The sequence below is a fragment of the Semicossyphus pulcher genome, unplaced genomic scaffold (genome assembly GCF_022749685.1).
Source record: "Semicossyphus pulcher isolate SPU_LCO1_2020_fin unplaced genomic scaffold, fSemPul1.0.p SCAF_6, whole genome shotgun sequence".
Classification (NCBI taxonomy): domain Eukaryota; kingdom Metazoa; phylum Chordata; class Actinopteri; order Labriformes; family Labridae; genus Semicossyphus; species Semicossyphus pulcher.
The window spans coordinates 18,587,920-18,601,295 of record NW_027211737.1 but is presented as its reverse complement, the minus strand read 5'-3'; the positions used below and the strand labels follow the sequence as shown (position 1 = coordinate 18,601,295).

The window sequence follows — 13,376 nt, the reverse complement described above, 5'->3', positions numbered from 1 at the left end:
ACACCTACTCTACTTGTCTCTCAGATGAGGTCACTCTGTCTCAGGCGGCACTGACACTCTAGACAAGATGAAGGACCATCTCTTAATTAAAATACAATTGGCCGTGCTCTGAGGTAGCAGGGCAGTCCACCTCATCTGACAATGGCTCAGCTGGCTCATTACATAATTATTACTTCTGCTGTGAGTCAGTCTGAGCTGGCAATTGTTTAGTTTTAACAACAAAGTCCACTTTGTGTTTTATAGATAAACAAATGACGCTATTTACTATTTTCAAATCCGGCTTTCTTATCCTTCTAGACCGAGAACGCCCATTAAATGTTCAGCCTTTTTAGCTGAGTGTCTATAGAAGCACTGCTGCATGCTGCAGACAGCTTTCTTAAAAAGAAATACCTGCAGGACACCAAAGGGAACCTGAATGGAAACAACAGAACTGTAGATGTTGTCAGTGCACTGAAAGAAATCCTAAAACATTAGCATTATTATCACCACTGAATTCATTAATCCTCCTCCTGACAGGAGCTTATCTGTTCATGTTATTACTTGTAATACTGTATGGCAGATCCCTAAGTCACGCTGTCCCAGCACATTGTCTGCCTGTGCTGCCCTGAGAGAAGTTTGTTCCCATGAAGAAAGGGGGTGTCACAGATACCCCGCACCAGCACCACTACCATCACACTGCCAGATTGATTCTGACGTCCAAAAAAGGGCTCCTTCAATGATATTGTTCACCTGTCTCATTGGCTTAAAGTGGGTGGCTGGGAGGGGAGGGCGATGGGAAGGGGGTCGGGTGAGGGTTATTGGTGGGGACACGGGGTGAGGGGTATTGTTGAGGAGAGAGGGGTGAGAGCATTGACAGGTGGAAAAAAACACTCTCATCTGACTAGCCTCCTCTATCCTTCCATGGGGCCCCGTGTGAGCGGAGTAATGAAGTCCAAATTACAGCACAGGATTGCTAAGAACAAGCCTCTATTGTTCGCCCTCGGGGCACACTAAATGAGTGTCACAGCAAGCAGCGGGGCACAGACCGTTACTGCACTATTTAGTCTGTCCCGTTGTCTCAAGACGGCCCCGTTTCAGAGGTTCTCAGATCAGACAAATAGTGCTCCCCCTCCTTCGCCTTCACCCTTCCTCTGTACAGCCAACCCCTCCCCAACTCCTCACCCCAAAATAGGCCAAATCTCCTCTATTGTGTTTCGACTGCCTAGTGTGAAATTCAGTGTGACGTTAAATGTTTTCTAATGAATAATTACTGAATGGATATGCAGGGGGAATTTGTGTAATGGATTGTAGACTGCATTTTAAAGACGTCTTTTTTGTCTCTGCTCCGTGGTATTTACAGGACAAAAACACTCGGCCTTTCTCAGAAGAAACGAGGGCCATAGGCGGAGGACGGAGGCGGGGGAGGAGGGGGGGGACGGAGGGCTTTGTGTCAATTAGATCCAATGGATTATCTTTTTTAATGTTTTTACAGAGAGAGTTGAGAATCAAAGGACTTCTGCTTCCAAAGGAGAGAGAAGAAAATACAAAAACCAACAAAAGCTGTGAAAACCTTTGGTCTGAGTGTTGGTGCTGAGAATGCAAAACAGATTGATGGAATTTTTCCCACTATGCCTCTTAAATGTGCCGCTGTTTTGGGCTCCCCGAGTCCATTTGCACACTGCGTTGTGTTTGGTTGGTGCGTCAGCTCGAGTGAACTGCGGGCTGCCGGCCAAGGTCCCTGTGTGCTGTGTAGCGATCATTAGCTTCTGTCTGTTCTTCTGCACAATCACAGAGCTTTGCATCAAAGACACATAGGACCCCTAGACCTCTTGTTTCAATAGAACTAACAGGGACCATGTTTGTGCTTTTTCTGGTGCTTTTTCCAGCCCCGTCCTCCCCCACTGAGCCATTTATTCTAACATTCATTCATCACGCCGCATTTGTCAAAATACATGGCTGAGAATGTTGAACGTCATTGTTATGACGAGTTACTCTTTTATTACTTTGGCTGAGTTTGTTTCCTCTAAAAGTTTAGAATTCATCTCATAGAGAGTATATAGCCCCCCCCAAAAAAATGTTAAAGTATTAAATGTCTTATATGTTTAAGAAAAATAGCATTTGGCTGCCTTATGTTTGATACAACTTGTTGCACAGGGTCCGCTGGACATGGAGGGCGCCCTGACTGCCAGGGACCGAGTCGGAATCCAGGATTTTGTCCTTCTGGATGAAACCACAGATGCGGCCTTCCTTAGCAACCTCAAGAAACGCTTCAGCAAAGATCTCATCTATGTGAGTCTGGAAAATGACTTTTTAAACCCTACTGTAAACAAATGCATCATAACAATTAATTAAATGTTTTAACTCATTCTTTTAGACCTACATTGGTACATTGTTAGTGTCTGTGAACCCCTACAAAGAGCTGGACATCTTCACTAAGAAGCAGATGGATCTCTACATGGGGGTCAACTTTTTCGAGCTTCCACCTCACATGTGAGTGTAAAAAAATGTTATATTTAAAGCTCTAGATGTAACTCGAAGTAACTGTAATCACCTGTGAAATGTCATGTTTGCTCTGACACCTGCAGCTACGCCTTGGCAGACAACGCCTACCACACCATGCTGACAGAGTTCAACAATCACTTCATCCTGATCTCTGGTGAGAGCGGAGCAGGGAAGACCGAGGCCTCCAAGAAGATCCTGCAGTATTACGCCGTCAGCTGTCCCAGCACCACCCTGCTTAACACCGTCAGGGACAAAATGCTCATGTCCAACCCCGTCCTCGAGGTCTGATGCTTACTCGTGTTGTGTTATTGTAAAAACATACAAAAAGCAGGTCATGGTTACATGAATTAGTCTGTCTGCTTTGGTGTTCCCCCACAGGCTTTCGGCAATGCCAAAACACTGAAAAATGACAACTCAAGTCGGTTTGGGAAGTATATGGACATTCAGTTTGACAGCCAGGTAAGAATCAAAAGACGGACTCAAAGAAGAGATCCCAAAGAATATATTTTATTGTTACTAAGTAGGTAGTATGGCCCATAAATTACCTGATAAGATTATTAACATTATTATATGTTCAGGACTACAAAATGTAATTAATATCCCCATAAATATATTTATTGTTAGATGATTAGACATTTATAAGCTCTCCTAAGAAACTTATAAATAGTTTACATACTGCTTAGGCATTGTAAGGTCAAGTTTAAGAATTTAGACCCATTTTTTTTATCCAAAAACATGAAAAACTTTAGCAAAATACTTTTCATATAGTTCTTTCATAGGATATACAAAGTGGCTTTCTAGAAGAAACAAATTAAATTATAAGAAGATATTTTAAGTGTGTCCACCGCACCAGAGGCCATGTTTCTTCCGCAAGTTGTAGAGCTGCTCTCTTTAGGATCATGATGCCCATAGGGGGATGCTGTCGGAGGCCACATCCTGAACTACCTGCTGGAGAAGTCGAGGGTGGTGCACCAGAATCACGGCGAGAGAAACTTTCACATCTTCTACCAGCTCGTGGAGGGAGGAGAGGACGGCCTCCTGCGCAAGCTGGGCCTGGAGAGAGACTGCCAGCATTACAACTATCTAACCCAAGTTTGTATAACTGTAACCCTGTTTTAATAAAGTACATGTACAAGACAACATTAGACACTGACAGCTTGTTGCTTTGTTTGCTGCTTCCTGCAGGGAGAGTGTGCCATTGTGTCTTCAATTAACGACAGAAACGACTGGAAAACAGTCAAAAACGCTCTGCAGATCATCAACATTGATGAGATTAACACTAATGTAAGTCTGATGCTGTTTAGATGCTCTGATTTTAAACCACTCTTCCTTAATGATTTTGCATTGCCTTACAAATTCCCTTTCTGTGCAGCACCTGTTTGGGATCGTTGCCAGCGTTCTCCACTTGGGGAACGTTCAGTTTGACTCTGACAGTAAAGGTCAAGCCCTCCTGAACAACAACAACAACGCAGAGCTGCGCTGGGTCTCAAATGTAAGAGAATCAGACATTTAAAGTCTAGAAAGAGCCAAATAGTAACTCACTGAATGGTATTTTTCCCCCTGCAGTTACTTGGAGTTGATGCTACAAGTCTTCAGGAGGGTCTGACATACAGGAAGATTGAAGCCCGAAAAGATCAGGTGCACACATGTTCAAAATGGCCTTCAGTTTTCTTTCATGTGTTTCTCTAAATTTCCCATGCTGGGTTTGAAATTCAGCATTTTCTTTTCTCACTTTAAAGGTCTTCAGCCCATTCACCATCGATCATGCCATATACGCCAGAGACGCCCTGGCCAAAGCCATCTACGGACAGACCTTCACCTGGCTGGTCAGCAGGATCAACGAGTCCATGGAGAACAAGGTGAGGGAGGAGAAGAGAGTGTGTGTGTGTGTGTGTGGATAATTCAAATCCCAGAAAGTAAGGATGAGTTTTTACTGATTCAATGCTTTTCTTTTATTCCAGGACCCTTCAAGGAAAACTGTCATCGGGCTTCTGGACATATATGGATTTGAGGTTTTCTATGTAAACAGGTGTGCAGAAATAAAAGCTTACATTTAGAATTTCTGAGTAATTCTGTGATGATTTTTACTGAGCTTGTTTGTCATGACTCATGTCCTCAGTTTTGAGCAGTTCTGTATAAACTACTGTAATGAGAAGCTGCAGCAGCTTTTCATCCAGCTGACGCTCAAGGCTGAGCAGGAGGAATATGAAGCAGAGGACATTGAGGTAATCTCGTAAACCTAAAACAAAACTTATTGAATCTATAGTAGTTTACTTCCACCGTTAAAGAATAGTCACAATCTGTTCCCTCAGTGGGAGCCGGTTCAATTCTTCAACAACAAGATCATCTGTGACCTGGTCGAGGAGAAACACAGAGGAATCATATCCATACTGGTGTGTATTCACTGGATTTGAACTATAGTGGAATATAATACACTGAAGCTGAAGTATAATTGTGTATGAATGATGATCCTGCAGGATGAAGAGTGCCTCCGGCCCGGCGATGCCACAGATCTCACCTTCCTGGAGAGACTGGAAGACAAGATGGGGAATCATCCTCACTTTGTCACGTGAGTTTAAACCTAACCTTAACCTCACACACACTAATAAATAACGCTCATTAAGTAATTTATAACTAGTTTTAATTATATGCAAACTCCAACTAAACTTCTCAATAATAAACATTCATTCACTGACATTCTGCTAGCCAGCGTCTTGTGAGTGCGCCGACAGCGAGCCGATAGAGACGGAGGATTAGGACCGCTCTGTAAAGCCTCTCACTCTCCGTCCCTCTGTCTCTCTCCACCTCTTTGACTGCAGGCACAAACTGGCCGACAAAATGACACGCAAGACTCTGGAGAGGGGAGATTTCCGTCTCTTGCATTATGCCGGGGAGGTCACCTACTGTGTTGTGGGTAAAAGAAAACACAATGTCGGGCCCTGTTACTCAAACATCTACACCCTTTCTTAAGTTTCAGACTGACTTACAGTGTGTCTTTGTGATATTTTAGGTTTCCTGGACAAAAACAATGACCTTTTATACAGAAACATCAAAGACGTAAGTCTGCAAATTAACATTTATTTGGCTTCTATTGTTGATAAATGAATCCACCTTTCACAGCAGTTATGTGGACTTCAATGTCCATGTATCTGCTGTGAAAAGGGACTGTAAAGTAGAAAATGCACGACTGTACTTTTGCGTTGAATATTACAACAGAGGAGTGCAGGATATTTGGTAAACAATGTTTAAGCATCAGACTTTATTATTAATTGTTGTACTGTAATCAATGTGTGATATCTCACCCTCTCATAGCTGATTTGTCAGTCTAAAAATGCCATAGTCAGAGAGTGCTTCTCTGCAGTGGATCCAGACAGCAGACGAAGACCAGAAACAGTGAGTAGTGTCCATGTTTGACCCTCCACTCCTCCGCTGTATTACTGACAACGATGATGTACTATATTATCGGTAGTACCATATCTTATCATCACATGGCGACATTATAAAGAGTAAAAAAGTAGTGTTTTTTTTAATTGATGTCACCTTTTGACCTTAAGATATTTGTCTAAAAAACATCTACGTTAACAAAAGCAGGCTTCATGTAATGTACCAAAGAAGGACCACAGCCAAAACACATTTTTTCATTTTCATTAAAAAAAAAAAGACGAAATGGCTCCAATGTAAAGTTTGTTAATGAGTTTAAACAAATCAGTAGGTGGTCTCAATAGAGTGACCCCTGAGTCTGTCACTGGCAGTCTGACTGTGTCATCATTAAGCCATGTGTATGTGACAGATGAACTGTTGGGGATTATGATCCTCTTGTTGTGTCTGTAGGTGGCGACCCAGTTTAAGAGCAGCCTGCTGAAGCTGACAGAGATCCTCATGGCTAAAGAGGCCTGGTACATCCGCTGTTTGAAATCCAACGAGTCCAAGCAGCCAGGTGCTTAAATGGACAGAAGGTAGATGTAGTTACTTTAATAACAGGGTGGAGATGTTTGAATTCGATCCTTGTTTCTCTCTCACACAAACACAGGCCAGTTTGATGAAGCCCTGATCAGGCACCAGGTGAAGTACCTGGGCCTGATGGAGCACCTCAGAGTCAGACGAGCTGGTTTTGCATACAGGCGAAAATATGAGGTCTTCTTAAAGAGGTACGAAGAGATGCTTGATTTTTTAATTAAAAAGCTCAGATCAAGTACATGCTGAGAGGCCTGTTTGATACATCTTAAAGATATAAACCCCTGTGCCCCGCCACCTGGCCTCACTGGAGAGGAATGCCCGCTGATGGAGTGGAAGTGCTGGTTCAACATCTCGGCTACTTTCCAAATGAGTACAAAATGGGACGGTGAGGACAGCGCTTCCAAAATACAACAGAGCGAAGGTAACTTAAAGCCGGAGAAAACCGTTTTGTTATTTCTTTCTTTTTTTTAGAACCAAAATATTCATCCGTCATCCGAGGACCCTTTACGCCACAGAGGATGCTTATGAGAAATGTAAACATGAGCTGGGTGAGTGCAAATCAAATCAGATTGATTTTCTGTCGCTCCTAGCTGCACAATGGTTTTAATGCTGTGCTTTAATTTGCAGCAACAAGGCTGCAGGCCAAATACAAAGGATACAGAGCAAAGGGAGAATTCAAAAAACAGAAAGAAGCTGGTAAATGCTACAAAACAGAGCAGACCAGATGTAATATGTGTTTTGTTATGAGGGTAAAGGAAAATTTAATTTGTTTTACATCCTCAGCCACTAAGATTGAAACTTGTTGGCGAGGAGTGCAAGCGAGGAAGGAGAGAGAGAAGAGAGCCTGGGCTGTCAAAGTCATCAAGAAGTAAGACAACTCAGCTCCTCTCAAGGTTGCATTTTTACAATACAATAATATTATAATATACGATCAATTTTAGATTTATCAAAGGCTACATGACCAGAGGACAAGCAAAAACCACAGATAACTCAGAGTACCTGGCCTTCGTGAGACAGAACTACTTAAACAGGCTGAAAGAAAATCTGCCAAAGACGGTTTTGGATAAAACAACCTGGCAATCTCCTCCAGCTGTGCTCACAGAGGTAACATAAATTGATAAATATATTAAGTGCGTGTAAAGAGTTTATTTTGACACTTTTTTGTCCTCGTCAGACTTCAGAGATTTTGCGTACGCTTCACTACCGCCTCATGGTGCGGAAGTATGTGAGAGGCATCACACCCCAGAAAAAAGCACAGGTAGCCCACATGTAAAGACAGTATATAAGCCTCGATCATCATGTTTTCTTTTTGTAGTAATTTACTTTTTTTTGCCTCTTCAGCTTCAACTAAAGGTTACTGCCAGCTCCATCTTCAAGGGCAAAAAGGAGAGTTACCCACAGAGTGTTGCCCAGCCTTTTGTGGACACCAGAATCAGTAGGTATCAGAAAGATTCACCTGATGACATTTTATTTTGAAATATCCTGGTTTACATTATTTAATATCTCTAGGTGAACAAGAGATAAACATGAGGGTTCTCCAGATGATTCGTAACGAGCGCATTAAGGTAATAAAATGTCGTTATACTCCCAAAGAGAATTACAGCATCCTCAAACATCAAACACAGCTTACTGTTTGACTCTGTGTTTCTGTAGTACAGCGTCCCAGTGATCAAATATGATAGGAATGGTTTCAAACCAAGACCACGACAGCTCATCCTCACCCAGACGGCTGCTTATGTGATAGAGGAGGCCAAGATCAAACAGAGGGTGCTGTACACCTCCCTCAAAGGTCAGGACTATGTGATGGTAAACATTTCGCCTGCCAGAGGGGTTTGAATATGTCACTAACAGGGTCTGTTATCATATCACTGCAGGTATTTCAGTCAGTAGCTTGACTGATGGAATCATTGTTTTCCACATAACGTGTGAGGACCCAAAAGAGAAGGTATGTGGAACAAATAAGAGATAATTACGCTTCTTCTTCACTGTTAAAGCAGTTACAGGATATTATTGAAAGGAATCCAAAAGAGCATATTGAACTGAGTCCTGCAGCTCGTTAACACAGAGGTTCCCTTTGTCTGATGTCACAGGGGGACCTGGTAATGCAGTGCGACCACTTGTTTGAGTTTCTCACCAAACTCAGCATCATTGCTAACAAACAGAATGCAATCAAAGTGGTTCAGGGCAGGTGAGTCTGTGTTCACTGAAGAACAAAAGAGGTTTAATTTGATGTGTGTGATGTGTTTGGATCTAAAACACTTGTTCGTATTGATTTTAAGCATCAAGATTGAAATCCAAGCAGGCAAAGAGAGTGCGGTGGACTTTAGCACGGGACAGGAACACATGGTGTACAAGGCCAAGAACGGACACCTCATGGTGGTGAGATGAGATGTTATTATGAGGTGTATGTTCACTAAATGAATCCGCAGAAGAAAAGACACAACATGACTCAAGGTCTTTGTCGCTGCAGGTTGCCACTCGGGCAAGGACACGGTAACGTGTGGGGGTGAGAAGACACATAAGAAGCCCCTGCATATTTCATCAGGAGACCCCTAAGGGGAGATCAAAGTGTCCACAGGAAACACACCTGACCAGAAACAGCAGCGCTTTACAAACCCTGAATGAGCCTGTTTCACTGTTCAGCCGCACATCTGTACAGTTCATACTGTATTTTTCAAAACTGAACTTTATTTCCCCATAAAGAATAAGAAAATTACAGGTTGATGTTTTTACATCATTTTATGTCAAAGTAAAGGCTTGACTCTGCTGGTGATACCACCGTGTTGAAGGCGAAGGCTGGCTCCACACTGTTAAAAATACAAAATTCAAACCACTCAACATTAGTGATAATCTGCTTCAAAGAATGTGTAATTGTAAACTCTTAGCAATGAAGCCATATGTAAAGTCATTTTGTATGTTCACTGATGAGAATGTGCGAATTAAAAACCAAACAAAAAAAGGGTTTGTAGAAATTTATTTGTGATAAAGTATGTATAAATATAAAACATACATATATGTTTACCTCTGTACAACAGACCTACAAGTACTGTGATTGTTCGACATATTTCAACTCAAACCTATTGTGCGCAAACAGTCATTCTCTGATGAATGCGGCGATGAAGGACAGGTCTAATTTCTCTCCCTGTTAAAAGCTTGTAGACAGGATTCTCTTCCTGCCAGGGAGAGCTCCGGTTACAGTCATTCACTTCAACCTCAGCACCCATCATTCAATCACCCCCAGTACATTTAACACCTCAGGTCACGGCTGAAGTTCCCTTCACTGAAAATAATGAACATTTAGTGAAGTGAAGGGACAATGCATACATGTTAAAACTAAATATAAGAAGCACTACAGTGAATTGATGCATCAATCTGTGATTACCGTATAAAATTATTAAATTTAAAAAAGTTTTTGCTATAATCTGCAGGCTGCCAGAGAGCCTTGGTAACATCTTCTAAGAGTTATACAGTGCCATCATGTGGCCGCATCGTGTATGACACCTAGTGAATCCACTGATGACCTTACAGTAGAAACGTCAGAGACATGTTAAGGAGAAGCAACAAATACTCTACATTAAACTTTAGCTGCTAACATGATATAATTATTGTTCTCCTGGATGTAATGAAGTTAGGACATCAAATAACAAGATTCATACCAACAATACTCTTTTTTTTCACACACTCAGGTAAAACTGTGTCACCTGCAGTGCTGACTGCAACACCCATGTCTCTGGGCTTCAATACAATGAGAGAATTTATCATGACTCACAGACAAACAAAGGACAAGAACACAACAGCCTGTCAGACCACACAACAAAGAAGACAAGTGAACACTCAAATAATCCCTTCACCACTTCACACTGTTGTATGACGCTCATCTCGCAGTAATCTCCTGGAGAAGTAGCTGGTCAAATAAGAGAGGAAGTGAGACAGAGAGGCGCTGGGTGACGTAAGGCACAAGCGTGGTGCAGAGACTGTCCAGGGTCAGAGACACAGGCCGACAGGTCGAGGGGGGGGAAGGTCACTGGTGGTGGTGTGTGCGGTCATCAGGTCGTTTGATATGAATCCTACGAACTCGCTCAATTCGCTCCTCATCCTCGTCCAGATGATGAGATCGCCCTGCAGCGCCACCTGTGGCCTCCAGCAGGGCATTGTCTGGACCCCTCCCATCGTGAGACTCATAGAGGAGGATGTTGAGGGTCTCCTCATAGATTCGAGCCTCAGGGAACTCCACCTGGGAGAGAAGTAGAGTTACAGAAGAGATATTAGGAGAACATATTAAATCTCTATTCTTACAAAAAAAAGAAAAAATATTCAGAAAGGGAAATAATACAAATACATAGTCACCTTTGTCTGCTTCTTCTCTGTGGCATAAACAATGGATGTGCAGCAAACTTCAGCGATCTTACGCCCCTGGCCATAAAATGACCAACAACAGATCTCATCCCCGATCACATCTTTGATGAAAAGCACCCGACCGTTAAACCGCAACGACAGCTTGTCAAACAGCTCGATATTTTTCAGCATGTTATCATCAGAATTGCTGCGGGATAAAAAGTTACAGGATGGTAATTTATTATTTCCCCTTCTTTAATCAGGCATGTGGGCTCCTGATATCAGTAGAGGAAGACTCACCTGGTATATGAATACTTGTTGTTGCTTCTGTTATAGAGCAGTTTGACAGTCGGCTGTGAAAACAATGAAGTTTTTGAAATATAAATATAATTGACATATTTTCTTGATATTGAACACGAGACACTAAATTCTGCACAATATGTAAAAAACCCAACTTACCTTATTAGAGGTCGCAATAAGCTTCTGCTCTTCCTTAGATGATGTCATCAGAGGCACTTTACAAAGAGGTTCATATGTTTCTTTGTTCTAGAGGAAGATGAATACATATTTTTCCATTATAACGATCCACTTGCAAAAGGGCAACGTACAGTAAATATTGAGAGGAAGGATGCCTCCTGGTGGGCGAGAGTAGTGAGGATGATGAGGTACAACAATAACTCTATACTCTAACTATTACTCATAGTAGATGAAGAACAATAAAAAACATCTGATTTTGCAGCTGTATTTTCATACATTTGATTTTCATTTCAATAAGTAATTTTGTAATATTCACAATCAAGAGATAAATGAAACTACTAAAAAAAAGATTTAGTAATGTTTCTGTAGAGTAAATATAACAAATACTTTGATAAGATGATTGATGAAATATTAACAGATAGTTCTGCGTAATTTATGGCCCTCTGTGGTGATATTACCTGCAAGGCCGCTGTGCATTCATCAGCTAGACCTTGGACAAGGTAATACTTGGCTTCAGCCAGCAGTTCTTCGGTTTCCCGTCGGCTGTCGGGGAGCGGCACGGCTCCATCTCTTAGGTAGTTGAGGATTGTTCCAAAATGTTTCCCACAGCGATCAATCAAGATCCAACCTATTGTTATGAAATGGTGAAACATTACTTAAAAATACACCACTGACAGTGTATAAATCCTTTGTATTATTTTAAAAAATAATAATAAAAAGCTGACCTTCACTGTCTGTTAGGACCTCCATCCTGCCACTGAACATGGCTTTGAGCATTGTGTCCTGTTTGGTTAGAGTCTGCATTGTAGTGTAGTACAGTGCTCCACCCACATTTAACTTCACATATTTAGAGCTGGGGCTGGATCCCTTGAAGGATGTAGTCCGGGTTGTAGCTGCCGGCACTGCCGAGCTCACCACACTCTCTCCTGACATCTCTTCCTGGGACAGAACAAGTTAAAACATAAAGTGACACCTGGATTAGAGCTAGTATATTACTGCATTAGCTTGGTTAAGAGTAAAGTATATAATATAACCATAATAATCATTCAATAAAAAAAAAAGACATTAAATGCCAAGTGAATTTTTTTCTGATACTTCAGCACTTAAGCACGTCTTTCTAGGACAGTCACAAAGATAATGTTCTATTGGGTTTTTTTTATTGAACAGTGTCTAAATAATAACACACATGTACAAAAAAGCTTAAGTACAACTTGTGTTTTATTCTTCAGGGGAAAAGCGGTCTCTGTTCTAAGATCTATTTTCTGTAAAATTCATTGATACACGTCTAGGTGGCCATGTAAAAGACATGGAAAATGTTGAAACAGGGCAGACACAATTCATTGACAATAACGTTATTATTACTAAAGACTTTTGCTGTTATTCGATTTCAGTTCTTTGTTCGCGATTTTCCTCGCTGTTCGTTGTAAAACACTGAACCGTATCCCTAAATCCCGTAAGATGTTATTTTTTTCAGATTAGCACAGCTAATGAGCTAGCCAGCTAGTTAGTATCACGTAAATTAACCTATATTATAAGAAATCTTGCAAATATAAACCAAATGTTACATTGACAATCAAAACTAGTTTATCTATATAAAGCTTGTAGTGTGTTTGTAAGAAGTCTTTGATAAAACTTAAGTATATTTACCATAGAACCCGCAGCCGACTTGGGAATTGTGGCTCGCTAACGCAAGTCAGCTAACACCCACTTCCTTCCGGTCCAACGCTGCGCAGTTATAAAAATGACGTCATCGTCCCCGTGCTCAGTTTAAAGGGACAGTAAATATTATTTTGTTTGATGTTACAGAGCGTAAAAGAGGTGCGAAAATGGGGCACAAGTAACAATACAACACACCAATTCACCCATCTCTAAGCCTTAAAAGTTTCCGTTAATATGTTGAAGAAAAAAGCTTTAATTACATTAGCTTTAGCCTGCACATTTCCGCTATTGAAGGAGTAACAGTAATAACAGTCCCCCACCACCCACCCAATACGCTGGACGAAAGCTTTATCCACTATCAGAAATAAAGTTGCTTTTGTTACAATTCTAGCAAAGATAGTATGGCATAACTTAGCCTGTCTATCGAGAGATTATGTAATATAACGATTTATACATTTGGACAAACC

At 41.4% G+C, this 13,376-nt stretch overlaps 2 protein-coding genes across 3 annotated transcripts; one reads left to right on the top strand and one right to left on the bottom strand.

Annotated features, from left to right (window-relative positions):
* The first annotated feature begins 2,121 nt into the window (after positions 1-2,121).
* Positions 2,122-8,935, top strand: myo1ha (myosin IHa). Its single transcript, XM_069682351.1, has 31 exons — positions 2,122-2,268; positions 2,354-2,469; positions 2,565-2,763; positions 2,860-2,940; positions 3,394-3,573; positions 3,667-3,765; positions 3,854-3,973; positions 4,048-4,119; positions 4,221-4,340; positions 4,443-4,510; positions 4,601-4,706; positions 4,794-4,874; positions 4,959-5,050; positions 5,301-5,395; positions 5,492-5,538; positions 5,794-5,874; positions 6,313-6,418; positions 6,512-6,629; positions 6,710-6,823; positions 6,910-6,986; positions 7,066-7,134; positions 7,222-7,306; positions 7,380-7,542; positions 7,613-7,696; positions 7,780-7,873; positions 7,948-8,003; positions 8,092-8,227; positions 8,313-8,383; positions 8,529-8,626; positions 8,718-8,817; positions 8,909-8,935. Exons 1-31 carry the CDS (start codon positions 2,146-2,148, stop codon positions 8,933-8,935), a joined length of 3,078 nt encoding a protein of 1,025 aa, XP_069538452.1. The 5' UTR covers positions 2,122-2,145.
* A 460-nt stretch (positions 8,936-9,395) lies between these two features.
* kctd10 (potassium channel tetramerization domain containing 10) lies at positions 9,396-12,974 on the bottom strand. Of its 2 annotated transcripts, none has more exons than XM_069682858.1 (7): positions 12,898-12,974; positions 11,976-12,189; positions 11,709-11,878; positions 11,233-11,319; positions 11,074-11,126; positions 10,786-10,981; positions 9,396-10,672 (listed from the first exon to the last, which is right to left on the bottom strand). In XM_069682858.1, exons 1-7 carry the CDS (start codon positions 12,898-12,900, stop codon positions 10,460-10,462), a joined length of 936 nt encoding a protein of 311 aa, XP_069538959.1. In that variant the 5' UTR covers positions 12,901-12,974; the 3' UTR covers positions 9,396-10,459. The 2 variants fall into 2 exon arrangements, with proteins under 2 accessions (XP_069538959.1, XP_069538960.1); XM_069682859.1 differs by having other exon boundaries at positions 11,976-12,185; positions 12,898-12,943.
* Positions 12,975-13,376: the final 402 nt, after the last annotated feature.

What these genes read in the sequence shown, in the direction of transcription:
- myo1ha (XM_069682351.1), top strand. Translation starts at nt 2,146, where the DNA reads ATGGAGGGCGCCCTGACTGCCAGGGACCGAGTCGGAATCCAGGATTTT. An exon ending in TTGATGAGATTAACACTAAT is followed by an intron (nt 3,766 to 3,853) that starts GTAAGTCTGATG and finishes CTTTCTGTGCAG; the next exon opens with CACCTGTTTGGGATCGTTGC. An exon ending in CAACGAGTCCAAGCAGCCAG is followed by an intron (nt 6,419 to 6,511) that starts GTGCTTAAATGG and finishes ACACAAACACAG; the next exon opens with GCCAGTTTGATGAAGCCCTG.
- kctd10 (XM_069682858.1), bottom strand. An exon ending in GGTCCTAACAGACAGTGAAG is followed by an intron (nt 11,879 to 11,975) that starts GTCAGCTTTTTA and finishes TCATAACAATAG; the next exon opens with GTTGGATCTTGATTGATCGC. An exon ending in CAGAGAAGAAGCAGACAAAG is followed by an intron (nt 10,673 to 10,785) that starts GTGACTATGTAT and finishes CTTCTCTCCCAG; the next exon opens with GTGGAGTTCCCTGAGGCTCG.